We start from the raw sequence: 19,494 nt of genomic DNA, 5'->3' as shown, positions 1-19,494 counted from the left end.
ATCATCCAGAAATCTCCCACCCTCAATATCCTTAATTTAATCACATATGCAAAAATGTCCTTTCCCATGTAAGGTAACATGTTCACAGACTCCAGAAATTAGGACATGGGCATATAATGTCTACCACATTCAGTGTGGGTAAAGCCCGTCAGTAAGGTTAAAACAGAAGCAGGCAGGGCCTGATCACTTTGGGGCCTATAAGCCAAGGATTTTGGATTTTGTTCTGTGAAGGAATGCTTTGGAATGTTACCAGCATACATCATAATTTATAGTTTACATGGATTAGTTTGGGTGCTCGGTGGAAGCAAAGAGGCTCTCCAACTAGGAAGCCTTCCAAATACTCCAGGAGAGAGATGATAGTGTTTTGGATTACAATAGTGGAAGGGAGAGGAGATGAGAAGTAGGTTTGTGACACCTGTTGAAAGTACAGAGAGAAGATTTAATGATTTCAAGGCTTTGCTCTAGCAACGGGGTGAATGGTGGTGTGGTAGAGAATAATGCTGGAGGTTTTGTGTTGTGGTGGAGGGAGTAAAATAAATTTCAGTGCCTGTTACACATCCAAGTGGAGTTGATGAGTAGGCAAAAATGCGTATTTTAGACTAGACCAGAATTAAGGGGAGAGGTTGGTCAGGGGACAAGTGTTTGACTCATTACTCTCTAGATGGGACAGCCTTTGTATTTTGGGATTCTTGAACAGAGACACAGAACACGGAGGCAGTTTAGCAATAAGCAATGTTTTATTGTTCTGGCACAGACTCAGTGGACTGGAGTGCAAAGACTGAGCCCTGAGAAAAAAGAAGGTCTCACCTTATATACCCTTGCAAGCAGGTTACAGAAGCAAAAAGCAAGGTTTAATCCATATATGGTTACATGCAATTCTATAGGCTACTTCACCCCAGTGCTACATGACCTTCTTTTTTTTTTTTTTTTATTCATATGTGCATACAAGGCTTGGGTCATTTCTCCCCCCTGCCCCCACCCCCTCCCTTACCACTCACTCCACCCCCTCTCTCTCTCCCCCACCCCCTCAATACCCAGCAGAAACTATTTTGTCCTTATCTCTAATTTTGTTGTAGAGAGAGTATAAGCAATAATAGGAAGGAACAAGGGGTTTTGCTGGTTGAGATAAGGATAGCTATACAGGGCATTGACTCACATTGATTTCCTGTGCGTGGGTGTTACATGACCTTCTTCACATTTAGATTCTTTAAGTTTTCTCTCTCTGCTATGTGTCCCGTCCCCCTGCACACAGGCTTGCCTGCTTCTTTTCTGGTCCTCCTACCTGTTACATTTGGACTGAAAGAAAGTTGAATGTATTATTAATTATCCAAAATAGTCCTTTATTTATTGATTGATTTTTGAGACAGGGTCTCACTATATTGCCCAGGCTAGCCTCAAACTTCTGGGCTAAAGCGCTGGATGCGAGGTGGAAATGGGAGGATTGAAGTCTGAGGCCAGTCCTGGGCAAAAACTTGAGATGCTATCTAAAAAATAAACTAAAACAAAAAGGACTGGGGTGTGTGGTTCAAGAGGCTGAGTGCTTAGCAAGCGTGAGGTCTACGACCTCCAGAACCAGAACAAAAGCAGCCACATAAAACTCAAACTCCTGGCCTTGTATGTAACTTTCACTCAGAGTCCCCAAATGTTAACATTTTAATTATAATTTTTCTATCTCCTTACCTATATATGAGTAACCCCTCCCCTGAAATGTTATAGAGTAAGTTGCAGACATGATACCCCTACACCTCTAAGTATGCCAGTGGGTTTTTTTTCCCCTACAATCACATCCATCCTCAATGCATGGTTCCAGGCCCAGGGGCAACTTTATCACTTGGAAACATGTTAGAAGCCCAACTCAGAGGGCCCCATTCCAGGCCAACTAATTTTGATAACTTTAATATAATTGTGAAAGGAAATTAACATGATTTCAAAAGTATTGTTTCATTTATAGATGTTAGATTTCACCAGTCTTATCAGTAATGTCTTTGATAGCAAAAGTACCAAAGGCAACACTTTTGAGATTAAAGTGAACCACTATTGATAATTTTGCCAAGATCAGGTGGTCAAATATAATCATACAGAGTAGTTCAGGAGGTTTAGTTAAGGCTTAAAATGGCTACTCGGGAGATAATTAGCTAGGGAAATGGTGCCAGGAACTCCCAAATAGCTAAGATTACAAGCGTGAGGCTCAGGTGTCTGTCGAGAAAACGCTTGTTTATTTATGGTAGATGGGTTTGAACTCAGGGACTACACTTGAGCCACTCCACCAACCTTTTTTTTGTTTGTGATGGATTTTTTTCGAGATAGGGTCTCGCGAACTATTTGCCAGGGTTGGCTTTGAACCGTGATCCTCCTGGTATCTGCCTCCTGAGTAGCTAGATTACACAGGGCCAGCTAGAAAATGCTTTTTTAAAGCAGCAAAGATATGATGCGATGTGGGATTAAGGAAAGCTTGGTACTTTAAGATGGAGCATTTTATATTGTGTTGGTGGCAGCTGGGAAAGTCCTTATAAACATCTTTAAAAAGTTACAAACTGCTGATGTCTCATCAGCCACGATTTCGAATTTAATTGACCTGGAGTGTCACCGGGTTCACAGAGATTTGGAAAAGCTCTCCAAGTGATGATTAGCACTCAGTCATGATTGAGAACCACTGCTGCAGAGAGAAAAAAACCTGACGCACTACGGACTGGACTGCTAGCCAAGCCCTTAAGATCTGGGCAGTGGGGCCTTAGGGTGTCTCAGCCAGCAAACCGGGCCAGCGCCACCTGAATGATCAATTCTTAGTCACGGTATTTAATCTTCTCCATAGGGTCCATAGGAGATGAAGGGCTTATACCAATAGCGCCAGACCCGGGATAAGAAGACAGGAAGACGACCCCGAGGCATCCTTTTTGCAGCGATGCTCCGGCACCTCCCACGTGGCTCCCGCCCGCTCCGGCGGTCGCAGCGCAGGGGTGCGCATGCGCAGTCACGGGCGCGGGCTGCGGTCCCTGCGCAGGCTTGGCGGCGGCCGCGCGCTCCCCGGGTTCTCCAGCATTCGACTCTCCCCTGGCCACGTTGCAGGAGGGAGGCCGAGATGGCTGACGAGATCGCCAAGGCTCAGGTCGCCCAGCCTGGCGGTGATACAATCTTCGGGAAGATCATCCGCAAGGAAATCCCTGCCAAAATCATTTTCGAGGATGACCGGGTAGGCGCAGCACGCGTCGCGCTTGTGGGCTGTGGCCGCAGCACACGCCAGCCTCCCTCAAAGGGAAGGCGGGGAAGGGTCGGGAGGCAACGGGGCCTGGCGCCCTGGCCGCGTGGCCGCGGCCTCCCGGCGCGTGCCGACGCTCCGGTTACGCGTTATCAGCGCGGGCGCGGCCAGGCCGCCTGCTTTGCGCGGGCCGCTCCGCGGGGCCTGGGCGGGTGCGGGACGCCCGCTCCCGGGACGCCCGCCGGTCCGCGTCCGCGCCGGGCCCCTCGGGCTCAGGATTCTCGCAATCTCGCCCGCGCTCTGCCGTACGGAGAAACCCGATCGCGCCGCGTCTCGGGCCCAATCTCCGCCATCTCCCGCGCGTAGCGGCAGCGGGGCGGGTCCCGGGAGACAACACCAGGGGCGCGGAGGCACAAGGAGCGCCAGGGACCCGGAGGGCGCTGCAGGGACACGGGGCTCTAGAGGACATGGGATGCAGCGGGGGTGGAGGGGAAACACGGGGGGAGCTCTGCACTCCTGCGACGAGAAGTGGGCGCACGTCCCTGACTCCTCCCGCTGCAAACGTTGCGCTTAGAAATACGTTACACTCCTACGATTCCTTTTGTGTTCGATATTAGACGATTTCACGCCAGGGTGGTTTTTGTCCAGTATAGGTGAAATCCCAGGGGCTTAGACTTTTGAGACATCTTGTGTGAATTGTTTAGCGACGGTAAATCTGAGTAAGAGGTTGGGTCATTTGAAAAGGTGTTGTGAGTATTCTGTTGAATGATTTTTAAGAAATAGGGAATATAAGAAGACCATTCATGGAATGCAATTCGTAGTTTTACTGAGATTTGAAGCATCATTTCTAATATTTAATTAGGTTCCTGGAGGTGAGATTTAAATATTTATGTGGCACTAGTTAGGGGAAAGTTGTTTTGTTTTAAGCCTGTTTCTTTTTATAAGTTTCCAGTTGCTTTTTAATAAATGATTATTGAAATAAAGATCTTTGAACTCCAGTATAACAGCATGGAGTAAATGATACAGCATTTTGTAGGGAGTATCAAATGAGATTACTCCTCAGGCAGATAAATGTGGATAGGTTCTATCCACCTTCAGTAGCGAGCAAGAGATATAAAAACACTTATTTTTACAAATCCGTGTATGTATGTATATTTACAGATTCCTTCTAGTGTGCTATATAATTTGTCTAAATTGCTTATACTGTTTAGTTCTACAAAAGGGAATAGGTATATTTCTTAAATCTTTGAGTACAAGGGGAAGAATAGGTATTAACCAACTATAAAACAAATGTGATTGAAAAACTGATCATTTCATGTAAAGAAAAAAAATTGCAAAATCAGATGTAATTTATGGATGAGGAAGGGGGGAAGAGAATCAGATTTCCTTTAGAAATTTTATATATATATATATATATATATATATGTGTGTATATATGTATATATATATATATGTATATATGCCAAGGTTGGAGGAATTCGTAGCATTTCAAGTTTTGTAATGAATAGCATTTTAAGTTAGACAAAAGTCGAGTGGGGGGCCATCATTGCAGAGAGGGGACAGCAGTTGAAAAAGCTCTGAGGGTAGAGCTATGAAGGACAGTGTGACATGAGCCTGAAGAGTTGCAGATCAGCCTGGTGAGGTAGACATGGCTCCTTTCTGCTCATTCATTGGATCACTGTCACTGGCTCAGAAGGGTTGTCCTTGACCTCTCAATTGGAATCCAGTTTTCTGTAGTAATCACTCATTTCACTTTTTTCTTTTGAAATGTGTATGACCTTTAGTAACTCCACCTTTGTTTAAGATCAGTGTTGCCATAAGACTCTTAAGTCCCATGCAGAGGACCTTGGCTGAGGAGCCGTGTGTATTGGGCACACTTGCTTTCTTGGCATCTAGCTGCCCTGTGGTTAGTGGTGAAGGAATAAGCTTTAGCCTACCAGGTGATCTACTGAAACTCTTTTTCTTTTCCCTAGTGCCTTGCTTTCCATGACATTTCCCCTCAAGCACCAACGCATTTTCTGGTGATCCCTAAGAAGCATATCTCCCAGATTTCTGTAGCAGAAGATGACGATGAAAGTGTAAGTCAATTTTTAACGTTTATTTTTATTGCTTTTTAAATTGGGAGATTAACTTTTGTTCTTAAAGTGATACCACATTTTTATCTTCCAAGGACATTACTAAGGAAAAATAGAATAACCATTAGGATACTCTAAAGTAATATATAGCTTCATTTTGATAAAGTGGATATAGGTGTAAAAGTTTGGTCACTAGACCCATAAATTACATCAGGGACTGGTAGTCTGGCCTATGGGTCAAAATCTGGCATCTGGCTGGTTGCCTTTTTTTTTTTTTTTTTTTTTTTTTTGGGGTGTGGGGTTTGAACTTAAGGCCTACACCTAGAGTCACTCCAGCAGCATTTTTTCAAGATAGGGTGTCTTGAACTATTTTCCCGGACTGGCTTTGAATCACGATACTCCTGATCTCTGCTCTGCCTCTTGAGTAGCTAGGATTACAGGAATGAGCCACCAGTGCCTGGGTACAATCACTCATTTGTTTAGTTATTGTCTAAGGCTGCTTTTGCATTACAAAGACAGTTGAGCCAGGTGCTTGTGCCTCATGGCTGTAATCCTAGCTATTTGGGAGGCTGAGATTCAGGAGAATTGCAGTTCAAGGCCATCCTGGGGAAATAGTTGGCGAAACCCTATCTCCAAAATAACCATAGCAAAACAGATGTGGCGAAAGCATTAGAGCACCTGCTTTGAAAACATGAAGCCGTGAGTTCAAATCCAAGTCCCACCCCGCTCCCCCCACCCAAAAAAAAAAAAAAAGAGTTGAGAGGTTTTGATAGAGGCTAGGTCATCCACACAAAAAGCCTACAATATTTACTTTCTACTTGTTTGCCACTTTTGGATTAGAGGCAGTAGCCTAGAAACTGAAAGGGGTAGTCAGAATCAATTACTTAGCTCTGTAGAAGGAGTTAGGAAGCCTGTGAAGCTAAGCTATAACTTGAAAAATGCACCATTCCTGCAAGCACATAATACTGGTCAGATAAAGATCCTATTGGCCAGGACTAAAAAATACTGCTATTAATTTGTAATTTTTATTCTTGAACCCTGAGTGGTTAAGAATAGAAACTATTTCGTGTAAACTGTTTAAGAAGACAGTTACATCTCGTTGAAAGATTTTTATCCCACACTTTTATGTTAGTTTTCACTGCTTACCTCTACAGATACGGTGCTCTTTTCTGGAGGGATTTTTGGTGTTTGCCTAGAGCACCATTTTTCAGACTTGATGTAGAGTGACTGTATTTTCCAGAGGAAACCTTGCTTGTGCCTTAGTTTCTGTTTAAATCTTCATTAGTTAAAGGACATTATTGTTGGGTTTGGGGACCTAAGGACAGATGAGTGAGTCAGTATTCCATTCCCCATGGAGAGCACTATGAGCCTTGCACCCTAAAGAGCTCATAAATCTGCATTCCTACACACTGAGGAGAAGATACAGGGTCTCATAAATCTGCCATGGGGCTGATAAACAGAAAGTTGTTCCCCCTCCCTACTCCCCAGTAAGGGGCAAACAGACCAGGTCATCTAAGACAGCCCGAGTGAATCCACGGCCAATGATAAGAAACCACCTAACCCTTAACCCTAACCTAGAGTTAAAGTGTCCATAAAAAGCCCCAGCCTTCACCTGAGAGGGAGCCACCGGTTTCTGGGCTCCGCTGCACTGCTCCAGCTGTAACCTTTCCTTTCTCTCTAATAATCCTACTTTTTGTACTGGCCTTGTCTCACAAGTTAATCAGCTGCCTTACGAGCCAGTTCTCTGGCCTGTGAAGGCAAGAACCCTCGACACTGGCCCACAGCATTTCACACTAGCATGTAATGTTATGTTATTGTTGTAGAACTTTAAGGAAATACCTTTCTTGAAATCCAGCTGCGGGTTGCTGACGTGTACACATGAGAGGAATTACATAGATACAACTATTTTTATTGTTTTCTAAGCCAGAAAACTATTTTAAAGCTGGAAAGGGTCCCACATCTCTCTTTCTCTCCCTCCTTCCCTTTTTTCCCTTTCTCTTTTGTTTTTTTTATTTTGGTGGTACAGGGGTTTGAACTCAGGTCCTTAGCTTGCAAAGCATGCACTCTATGATTTGAGCCACACCCAGTCCTTGTCTGGGCTCCAAATCTTATATAGAAGCAAATCTCAGATTTAAGAAACATTTAGAAGGCTGATGAATATTCTAAACATTTGTTTCCTTAAACTGTATTTTGTGGTAGTCTTAATTTTTATTATTAGTTAATTTATTGGTACTAAAATCTACTTTATTAAAATAGGTAAGTGAGCTGAGGAAATTTCCTCAGATCCGTGAGATTTAAGTTGAACTTTAAAAAGGACTTTTTTTTTTTCCTTGATGGTGGTCCTAGGGTTTGAACTTGGGGCTTTGGACTTGCTAGGCAGGCACTGGACCACTTGAGCCATGCCTCTCGCCCAGTATTTTAATTATTTACTCGGAGGTATCTTTTTAAAGTGAGATTATTTCTGAAATTTAGAGATTTCAGGGCATTGATTTTTAACTCAGTACATTTGTGCAAATTATAGCAGTCAAAGGCCAGAGTGAGTACTTTATGGTAGACTACCCTCTTATCTGCAGTAACAAAGATCAAAACTCCAGGCACTGATCTGGAATGTTTGGCGTGTGTTTGGTGTAATTGTACCACTGTGGGATTTTAAGGTTGGCACTTCTTACTCAGATGCAGCTCTTGCTTTAAGGATAGATTGAATGTTAATTTTTATTCAGTTCATTTTCCAAATTAGAGTTTTAAGGTCAGCTCTTCTACACAGAAGACACAGTCCAGGAAACCTTTACTGAATCAGTTTTAAAGCTCTTCTAACAATTAAATTTGTGACCAGTTACAGTTCCTGCTATATATAATTTAGTACTTTTACATTACAATTTTTTTCACCATTTTAAGCCTCCATTTCAAATAATAGAGTGGAAGGCCCTTTTTTCAGTGTGGGCTTCTAGTAGGCATGCCTTCTTGGGACTGTGTAGATGTCTTTGGTTGTCAAAATATTGGATGACAAAAACTTTTTTTTCCCCTGTGACTTGCTATTTGGGTGCAGTGACAAAGAGGCGATTTTGTGCCTTGGTTGGTAGGTGAGTTGCTTCTGTCTCAACTCAAGTAAGCCTTGCATCAAAGAGAAAGGATACAGTGAGACTTCCATTCTTTTGCTGATCTAATGCTCTTTACAGGAGATTGTATGATTGGTCCTTCATAAATACTGTTCTACAGGAGTGATTATACTTCCTGTCTCACTGAAGTCAGGCCTGGTCACATGACTGCATTTGGCCCATGAGTGCAAGCAGAAATTATACACATCTTATGTCTTTTGAGTAGAAATCTTTAGAGCCAGCATCTTGTTCCCTTTTCCCTCTGCCACTGTGACTGCTTCATCAGCCTGGGTGTCGAAGTGAAGACGATGTGGAATGTGGAGCCTGTCAGCTCGTGACGGACACAGCCAGGAAATGTGTCTTCTCTGTTTTACCACAGCATAACCAGACATACTCTCATTGATGTGCTCCCCCAAACTAAAAAAGCAAGATGCCTTCTTTATCAAGACAATGTACCTAATACATGGAATATAATTTTTACAATTTTAATGCAGCAGCAGGTTTTACACCTGATTTGTTTATTGAAATTAGTAATGACTAATGTAAAGGTGTTTTCATTGTAAATTATGCTGTATTGGAATTAAGAAAGTTTCTTAATACTCACCCACAGGGGTCTGTTGGAAGTTGATAGTTTCTTGATAGATTTTTTTATTATTTGTTCTTTTTGAGACAGGTTCTCTCTATGTATGTAGCCCAAACTGACCTGGACCTCATGATAGCCCTGCCTCAGCTTTCCAGATGCTGGAATTATAGGCATTAACCACCATGCCTGGCTTAATTTGATATTTCACCTCAGCTGTGTGCTGTTTAATGGCCAGATGTATATTTCCTGTGCTTAAGAAACATTTTTTCTTTTCCAGCTTCTTGGACATTTAATGATTGTCGGCAAGAAGTGTGCTGCCGACCTGGGCCTGAAGAGAGGCTACCGGATGGTGGTGAATGAGGGTGCAGATGGGGGGCAGTCTGTCTACCACATACACCTGCACGTTCTTGGCGGTCGCCAGATGAACTGGCCTCCTGGCTAGACATGTGGGATAATCTCCCCTTCTCTAGGTAACATTATCAGTACAATTTATGTTTGCCTGTGTATGCAGAGGTTGAAGGAATAATTTTGGAAAGCTATGCCTAATAAAAGACAATGTTGCATGGTTTTGCAGTCTGAATTAATTTATTACTTTAAGAAATAGATTTGCTAGAATGAGGATGGTTATATAATTTCTCAGGTCTCTTACACTGTGTGTATGTTGCTAGGGATTGAATCTGGGACCTCACACATGCTAAGTGAGCTATACCTCAGCCCAAGTTCTTGCATTTTCTTCCCAATGAGACCTGGCATTTGAACATTGCAGTGTTAGAATGGTGTGATTGGTTTTTGATAAATTCCAAGAGTCAATTTAGTTTTTTGATTTTGGGTGGTGGTACTGGGGTTTGAACTTAGGGCCTCACACTCTCTAAGCAGGCACTCTACCATTTGAGCCACTCTGCCAACCATGTTTTACAGTGGTTATTTTCAAGATAGGGTCTTGAGAATTATTTGTCCAGGCTGGCTTCGAACCATGATCCTTCTGATCTCTGCCTCCTGAGTAGCTAGGATTATAGGTGTGAACCACTGGTGCCCCACAAATTTAGTTTTAAATATCCTTTCAGGGATGTGAGGGTAATCTGGCTGTGACATCTGTCACCCTATTGATTGCCAGGGTTGATTCAGCTGGTGTCTGGCTTTCTAGGCAGGTGTCGCCTTCCTCCCTCACCACTCTGCGTGCATCCCTCCCAAAGATGCGCGCTTGGTGGAAGAGGACAACCATCCCTGATAGAGGTAGACCGTTCTTTGGTTAAGGGTATATGAGTAGCTGCGCTCCCCTGCTAGAACCTCCAAACAGGCTCTCAAGGTGTATTTATAGGAGAACATAGGGTAGTCAAGCTTCCAAGACTCCAGACACATCCAAATGAGGTGCTGCACGTGGCAGTCTGCCTTTCTTTAAAAAAAAAAAAAAAATCCTTTCAGGCTAAACCATTGAGAAGTAGATTTGCTAACCTAAATGTTCTTATTTTCAAAGAACATAGGAGTATTGGTGTGATTGGCCTAGAAAGTGACCGTTTTGGGTCTAGAAACACTTCATGTCCAGATCACAGCCTTGTCTGTGCTCTTGGGATAATTTGGAAAAGGTAAAAGTAGGTTTTCACAAAGTCTTTGATGACTACATGAAGGCAGATATTGGTGCCTTGCTGTTTAAACTTTATCTGGCTCAGTGTGGTAGTACACGCATGTAATCCTAGCACTAGAGAGGCTGAGGAAGGAAGATCACAAACTTGAGGCTAGCCTGGGCTAAATGAGACCTTGTCCCAAAAGACTTTTTAAAAATTGAAAAAGTAAACTACCTGAATATTTTAAAGACTTGAAAACATTTTACTTAGAATTTGCATCCTAGTTGAAAACTGATGTTTTAAACGTGTATTGCACATTAACAAAAATATTTAAGTTGTTTGTGAATCTGACTATGTGAGGGTGGGAGCCTCGGGTCTGAGTTCTTAGGAAGACTAAAGCAAAAACTTCTAAAGTTCTATAGCAAACACCTTTGCTCTGACTTTCCTTCTTGTGGGCACTTCACAGCTTCCAAAACCTACTTGGTATCTGTCTGCTTTTGTCTCCTGTTCTCTTTGACTTACATGGTTAGACTCAAACTGTTAGTCTCTAAAAAGTTGTTCTAGTGGGGTTTAACACATTTCATTGAAAACTTAATTTTTTGCTGGGTATTGAGGGGGGGAGCGGGAGGGGGTGGAGTGGGTGGTAAGGGAGGGGGTGGGGGCAGGGGGGAGAAATAAACCAAGCCTTGTATGCACATATGAATAATAAAAGAAAAATGAAAAAAAAAAAAAAACTTAATTTTTTTCCTCATTCCTAGTTTCTGAATTATCTTTTGAAAGGATTAGGGAAATTGGCCCTTTATGTATAACAAATCATTTTTCCCCTAATTTGTCTTCTTTGTTTATGTTTAAAGTATTTTGTGTAGAGTTGGGGGGATGTGGCTCAAGTGGTAGAATGCTTGCCTAGAATGAGTTATATGTGTTAATTGTAACAAGTGAGTTAGCAGAAAACACAGAACAGAAAAACAACAGCCACACACAAACCTAAAAATCAACTTGGGGGGGTTCCCTTGTCCATTCTGCCATGTGAGAGCACAGCTGTCTGTTAACCAGAACGTGGGCCCTCACCAGATGCTGAATCTGCTACAGCCTTTTCCGAACTGTAAGGGATAAGAGACTATTGTTTATAAACGACACAGTCTGTGGCATTCTGTTATATAGCATGCCAAACTGGCTAAGTCACTTTGGGGGAGCCAGCTACTATGGCTGAGGACACTCAGACAGTCAACTGGAAAGACCAGTGCTGAGAAGAGCTGAGGCTTACCCACAGCAGCCCAAGTGTCAGCCAAGTGAAAAGCCCCACTGGAAGCTGTCCGCCCCAGCCAAGACTTCCTGCGGATAGTTGTCAGCAACTGTCTGCAACCCCGTGACACCCCATGGCAGAATATCTTCCAGAATCTGGCCCCAAGGAATTGAGAAGAAGTACTGCTCTAAGCCACAATATGTCTTGGTCTCTTTCTTTTCCCTTGTGTATTTCCCTGAGTCCCTTCCACCATGTGGGGCCATATGTCCCCAGTCTGGTCCTTGAGCTGGGTGAGGAACTGGTTTGTTCCGTTTCTGAGCCCCTGCAAGATCATCTACTCTCCCCAGTGCTGCCTTTCTCTTGCTGGTTCTGCTTAAGATGCAGGAAGGATCCAGAAGGAACTTGAGCTGTGTGATGGGAGGAGCTTGAGGCCCTCAATGACTGGATGGAGTGTTCCCCACAATCCTGGCCCACGTTGGGTTTTATTTATTTCCTACACTGACATTTCAGGGCATGGTGATAGTGGTTAAGAGTATTTGCAGTCATCAATGCGCTCTGATTCAGGAGTGGTGGAGCTTACTCTCCTGTATAAGGTGGCTTGAGATTTTAACAACCATCGTGGCCTGTTCCTTTGTTCTGCCCTTAGAATTAGCTAGATGTTGAGACTGCCAGGATAAGGTGAGTTAGAACTTGGAAACAATCAGGTTTGTAAGTAGACTGTAAGCCATTTTCTGTGGGTACCACAGAACCACAGCTTGATTGAACTGATCTGAGGGGGAGGCTGTATTACAAACAAAATATCTGAGGTAATTAACTTTTTTTTTGTCAAGACTGGAGTTTGAACTCAGCCTCATGCTTGCTAGGCAGGTGCTCTACCGCTTGAGTTACTCTGCCAGTCCAAGCTTTAGTTATTTTTGAGATAGGGTCAGTTTCGCTTCTTTTTTCCAGGCTGACCTGTCCTTGATCCTCCTATTTATGCTTCCTGTGTAGCTGGGATGATAGACTGGGGACACTATGCTCAGCTGTTGGTTGAGATGGGGTGTTACAAACTTTTTGCCTCAGCTGGCCTCAAACCACAATCCTTCCTACCTCTGCCTCCTGGGTAGCTGAGATTACAATTGTGAGACACCACACCTGGTCTGTTTTGTTTTTCATTTTGGAGACAGTCTCACAATGTAGCCCAGGCTGGCCTTGAACTCATGATTCTCCTGCCTCAGCCTCCTGACTGATAGAGTTACAGGCTTGTGCCAATACACTTGGCAGATAATTAACTTATAAAGGAAATAGTTTTGGAGGTTCCAGACCAAGATCAGTTGGCCCCATTGCTTTGGGCCTGTGGTGAGCATGCTCAAATCATGAACCAAGGAACAATAAAAGAGAAGAGGCCATAATCTCAAGTCCCCTTGAGGGCCCATTCTCAGTGACCTTCTGGGCCCCGCCTCCTGAAGGCTCCATAACCTCCCAACAGTGCCATCTCTGGGAAGAAACCTTTGGGGACATTCTAGATTACAGTAGAAGCTAAGTAACTTTTATCACGATATTGAATGTTATCTTTAGATCTGAAGTGATAGTTTCAGGCCATTCAAAAGTTTATCATTGAGTAAGTCACCTAGAAAATCAAAGTGGTCTTTAATTCTTGTTTACAAATATGTGTAGTTTCACCAGTCCAGGCAAATAGTTCTCAAGACCCTATCTCAAAAATACCCAACACAAAAGCAGGCTGGTGGAGTGGCTCAAGTGGTAGAGCGCCTGCCTAGCAAGCGTGAAGCCCTGAATTCAAACCCTAGTACCGCCAAAAAGTTTTCATTTGTAAATTAGGAGTAGTCCACATCATACAAAACACAGGTTTAAATAGAATAGTGTCTTATTTTCCTCAGGTTAAAGAAGCCCTGAGGTAACTGTCTAGGACTCTTGGCAGAGTAGCAAGAATCTGGGAACCAGGACTGGGGTTCTGGCGCAAGTGATAGAGAACCTGCCTAGCAAGCGTGAAGTCCTGAGTTCAAACCCCAGTACCACGGAAGGGAGGAAGGGAGGAAGGGAGGGAGGGAGGGAGGAAAACAGGAAAGGAAGGAAGGAATTCTTAGCTTCTCTGCCAGCCTGCCTTAGGATTTGACTTTTATCTTTCTTTAAGGTCACCTCATGGTCCAGTTAACCTCCCATCAAACAGGAAGGGAAAAGTCATCAGTATTTTGTCTTTATTTTTTTTTTTTGTTGGGGGTGGGAATCTCATGGCACCCAGGCTGGCCTCAATCTGCTGAGCTCAAGCCATCGTCAGGATTCCGTGGGCCGACTGGGTAGTTTATGCTGCTTTTGCCTGAGTGTTAGTCCTGCCTCCGTGTCCTGTTGAAGGCTGGGAAGTAGAAGGCGACCCTCCTCAGGTCTCACAGTCGGCACTTGCCGTCAGCTGGGGACTGTGGATTCCTTTTAGTATGTCCCCTGCTGTAGGCTGGACTAATTTCTCACATAGGGGTTTCCAAGTAAGAGACACCTGTACATTTAGAGCAACTGTAATTTCTCATTTCCCTTGATTTGGTGGCTGGTTGGGTGTGTTTTTGCTTACGTCACCTGTGCTCACCTATGCAGCGACATCCACTTGGGGAGGGAGGAGGCAGGGATTTACATGGGAGAGCTGGAACTGTTTGGCTTCTTTCCATTTTGTTGCTCACCTGAGCTCCCTGCCCAAACACTCTTGTCAGGCAGCCTCCCAAGATGGCAGAATAGATGTGGCAAGGGTCTTCTGAGGCCTAGGCAACAATCGATGGATCAAAGCAAGTTGAGAGGCCTGGTCACCTGTGCGACCTGGGCTTCTGCCTGGGAGGAGTAAAGTCCCAAGGCAAAGGGCACACAATTGTGAACAAAACAAAAATCAACAGATGTGGGTGAGGGGATGGGGCAGTGGGCAGTATTCTCTGCTGTTGCTGGGAATGTAAGTTCTTGCAGCCACTATGGAAATCAGTATGGAGGGTCCTCAGAAAACTGAAAATAGAACTTCCAGCTCTACCACTCCTGGGTGTAGACCCAAAGGGTTCTGAGTCAGCATACAGAACAGATAATTGCATACCCTTGTTTATTGTGGCACTGTTCGCAAGAGCCGGGTTATGGAATCAGCCTAGGGGCCCATCAGTGGATGGATGGGTAAAGAAAATGTGGTATACATACACAATGGAGTATTATTCAGCCATAAAGAAGAATGAAATTATGTCACTTGCAGGAAAATGGATAGAATTGGAGATCATCATGCTAAGCAAAATAAACCAGTCTCACAAATAAAAGTATTGCATGTTTTCTCTCATGTGGAATCTAGATTTAAAAAAAAACCCAAGAATGTAGAAGGGGAACTATTAGGGAAGCAAATGGGTGTGGAAAGGGGATAAGAGGATAATGGAGAGGGTAAAGATGATGAAAGTATGTTAAATTTGTGTATGAAAATGTCACAATGAAACCCATTATTTTGTACAACTAATACAAAAAAACACAACCAGGAAACCAGACTTTTTTTTTTTTTTTTTTTTGCCATGTTTTGTTTTTCTATAGCAACTAGACTCTTGTGAGTCTCTAGTTGATACTCAAGTTTTGGTCAGTTTGGAGTTTCACCTGATCCCTGGGGTCATCAGGAGGGGCTGTCTAGTCCTCTTGTCACTTCCTGAGACTTTGGTTATTTACTCCTCGGTCATGGATTCTTGTAGGCTGACACTGTAACAATGATGTCATATTATGACGGTATTATGATAGCATCATGACGGTGTTCACAGAAATTGCTGCTTAGTGCTTGATGTGCGGTAGGCACTGTGCTGTGTGTATTAAATATGGCATTGCTAAAAGCAAGTCGGTGTCTCCAGTATATCTTGTGGCATTTGCTCAGAATGCCAGACATGTATGACATTGTAGTGATTAATGCCTAGCTGCTGAAACCGGCCTCTTATTTGAGGGATTCCTTGCCTCCCAAAAGGAAAGTTGAGCAGAAGAGACACCTAGCACTGTGGTTCCTCTGCCAGCTGGGATGTGGGACCTTGACTTACACTCTGCCTATCAGATGTGCTTGTCTTGATTTTGAATCTGAAACTAATGACACAAACAAGAACAGTGGAGACTTCTTTCTGGTGTCTGTGGCGGCAGCATCAAGCTGGCAGGTACAATGATGTCTGTGTTACCAACCTTTGGATCCAGTGTTGCATTCCAGGGATGACAAGAGTGAGCTGTGGTTCCTGTGTTCAGTGACAGCAGAGCCAGCGTCCCAGTGGACTGACTCTCTGCTCCAATTTTCATTGCGGTATTGTCTGCAAAGCTTCTGTTTATTCATGCTGATTTCCCCAGTTAATCTGTGAGCCATTCATTAAATATTGTTTCAAGAAATGAACTGAGCCTGCAATCCTAGCTACTTGGAGGTTGAGATTGGGAGGATTGGTGTTTGAGGCCAGCCCAGTTAAGTAGTTCGCAAGACCCCATTTCCAAAATAACCAGTGCAAAATGGACTAGATGTGTGGCTCAAGCCGTAGAGTGCCTGCTATGCAAATGTAAAGCCCTGAGTTCAAACCTCAATCCCACCCAAAAAAGAAAGCGAGAAAGAGACAGGTCAGAGTTATAAATTATCACTTGAGACCCAGGGACCTTTTGTGTCTCTGCTGTAAGTTTGTAAGAAATTTTGTAAGATTTGTGCTCTTAGAGTCAAAGAAGAGTTGTAATCCAAACAAGGTTTGATCAAATTTTATTAATTCATAGTTTAATCTTATTAATTCATAGTCTAGCTAGTCTCTTATGAGGAAGTTAGGACATTGAACAGAAAGAGTGGTAGCAAAATATTTGGGATGAGCTGTATTAGAGAATTTGATGGACTCAGACCACCCCAAATTCCCAACCTACTGAGCCCCTGGTCACCTAGAGTGGCTTCCCCACCTTGGTGGAGCTATTTTGGGTTGCTTGAAGACCCTTTCTGAATTACTTCTATATGCTACAGATCTTACGCCTCTCAACTTAAAAAAAAAAGTTGTTGGGCACCTGTAGTTCACACCTGTAATCCTAGCTACTTGGGAGGCTGAGATCAGGAGGATCGTGGTTTGAGTCCTGCTCAGGCAAAAAGTTCATGAGAACATCTCCCAAATAACCAGAGCAAAATGAACTGGAGGTGTGGCTCAAGTGGTAGAGAGCCTACTTTGTAAGCAGAAGTTCTGAGTTCAAATCCCAGTTCCAAAAAAAAAAAGGCAACATCATATTCTTGCCAGAAATGTTTCATCTGGATATAACAATGAGGAAACATATAATGTCCTCTAATCCTGAAGGTGGGACAGTTTATAAGAAAATTGGGCTCAATTCTTCTAATAAGTCAGTGTCATGGAAAACATCATACCACCCCCACCACAGAAAAATACGGGAACTCTTCTAGGTTTAAAGAGGTAAAGGGACTTGGAATGAAGCCATGTATTAATAATGATCAGATCTCGGATTAAAAACCAGCTATAAACCAGATGCCAGTGGCTCACACCTGTAATCCTAGCTATTGAGGAGGCAGAGATCAGGAGGATCTTGGTTCGAGGCCAGCCTAGACGAGTAGTTCTTGAGACCCTATCTTGAGAATACCCAACACAAAACAGGACTGGTAGGTGGCTCAAGTGGTAGAGCTCCTGGTAGCAAGCGTGAGGCCCTGAGTTCAAACCCCATTACCATCAAACAAAAGAGAAACAGCTATAAAAAGTATTTCTAGGACACGGGGAGAAATTTGAGTATAAGCTCTGTATTAGGTGATACTGAGGTGCTACTATTCCTAGGTAGACAGTTGTGCTGTGGGTTTATAGGGGAATGTCCTTATTCTTAGGGGACACATGCTAACAAGTATTTAGGAGCAAAGGGAAGTGTAAGGGTATCTGCAAGGAACCCATTAATGTTCCTCCCATTTTCCCCAAACCCAACCCCGAGCAACCACAAACCTATTTCCTGTCTTTATGGATACACTGAGTTTTGGACTTGTCATATAAATGGAGTCATACAACATGTGACCTTTTATGACTGGCTTTTTAAATTTACTACCCACATTGTACTCATTTTGGTAACTCCAATCTATTTTATTGCAAAGTAATATTCCACTGATTGGCTATACCACATTTTGTTTTTCAGTCAGTTGACAGGCATTTGGGTTGTTTCTATATTTGGAAATTCTGAATAATGTTGGTAATGTTCCAGGATGACTTTTTGTGTGGATATATATATGTTAGTGAGACTTTTGTCCCTGTGACAAATGCCCGAGAAAATAAACTTAAAGGAGCGAAGATTTGTTTTGGCTTGTGGAACCAAGAGTTGCAGTCCAAAGTGGCTGGCTGTATTATGTAGTGCCTAGCTGAGGCAGAATGTCACGGTGGCGGGATTGTGTGGCAGAGCCTTACCTAACGGCAGCCAGGAAGCAGAAGGAGACGGAGACCGAGGAAGGGGCAGAGGACAAGACACGTCTTTCAGGGCACGCCCCCAGGGAGCTACTTCCTCCAAGAAGGTTCCACCCTCTGCCTTTCACCACCTCCCACCAATGCTATCGTGATACGAGTCCTCGATGGATCACTGCATTGATTAAAATAGGTCAGCGTCCTCAGGATCTGATCACTTCCCAAATCAGCTTGCGACCACGCCCTGTGCCTGAGTGCAGGGGCACATTTCATTATCCCCACCCGCCAGCACCGCCCTGGGATTATAGTGGCCCTAGCTGATGTGAAGTGGCACTCTCTGAGGTTGGGACTGGCATTTCCCCGGCGACTAAGATGTTGGGCATCTCCCACGATGCATTTTTTTCTTCTTTTTTCTGCGGTACTGGGGTACTCTACCACTCAGCCACTCTGGGCAGCCCTTTTCTTGTGATTTTTTTTCTGAGATAGGGTCTTGTGAACTATTTGCCCAGGCTAGCTTCGAACCATGATCCTCCTCTACAGAAATTTTTTTGATAGACTTCACCTTTTAGAGTATTTTTAGGTTCATAGCAAAGTCATACATATACATACCTGTGTGTGTGTGTGTGTGTCCCCATCCAAAATAGCCTCCCCCAATATCAACATCCTGTATCAGAGTTTATTTCCTTAAAACCCATGAACTACATTGACACATAGTTCAGTGTACACACAATGAATGACACAAGATCCATAGTTCACATGAATTTTCACTTTTTTTTTTTTTTTGGTAGCACTGGGGTTTGAACTCAGTCTTGTGCTTGCTTGGCAGGCTCTCTACTACTTGAGCCACACCACCAGCTCATGAGTGAAAAAAGTTTAAAGCTCCCTTTGGTATCAAAATTCTAGAGAATTCTTAATGGCTTATATAAACAGTAGGTTTTTATAATGAAAGAATCACTAATAACACAGATATTGGTTAATATTAGATTAATAAGGTGAGAAAAACCTGGACATTGGAGTGATTATTCAGATCCCTGGAAATTTTCTGAGGCAACTCAGCCTCCAGAGAGGAAAAAGGAGGGAAATTCCCAGGAGGTCTCCAGTTACCAGGACACTGAGCAGCTGGCACCTTTCCTTCCATGAAGAACATGACCACCTGATTCAATCAGCCAAGGGGACCAACTTGATACAAAGTAAAGCCAGGCTTGTGATGCATGCCTATAACCACAGCTTGGGAGGTTGAGGCAGGAGTATTGTGAATTTGAAGCTATTTAATGTTGAGACCCTGACTCAAAAAACACCAAAAACAGATGAAAATTCTTAGCTGGGGCAGGTGGACCAGTGTTTCCTGCACTGATGGCAGATTCCGGAGTCC

At 43.5% G+C, this 19,494-nt stretch overlaps 1 protein-coding gene across 1 annotated transcript; it reads left to right on the top strand.

Moving 5' to 3' along the window:
- Nucleotides 1–2,969: 2,969 nt before the first annotated feature.
- Nucleotides 2,970–9,517, top strand: Hint1 (histidine triad nucleotide binding protein 1). The gene is made up of 3 exons (XM_020176194.2): nt 2,970–3,190; nt 5,170–5,274; nt 9,227–9,517. Exons 1-3 carry the CDS (start codon nt 3,080–3,082, stop codon nt 9,389–9,391), a joined length of 381 nt encoding a protein of 126 aa, XP_020031783.1. The 5' UTR covers nt 2,970–3,079; the 3' UTR covers nt 9,392–9,517.
- Nucleotides 9,518–19,494: the final 9,977 nt, after the last annotated feature.

This window comes from Castor canadensis, chromosome 16 (genome assembly GCF_047511655.1).
Source record: "Castor canadensis chromosome 16, mCasCan1.hap1v2, whole genome shotgun sequence".
NCBI lineage: Eukaryota > Metazoa > Chordata > Mammalia > Rodentia > Castoridae > Castor > Castor canadensis.
The sequence above is the reverse complement of the archived record's forward strand: the minus strand, read 5'-3'. Positions and strand labels throughout refer to the sequence as shown.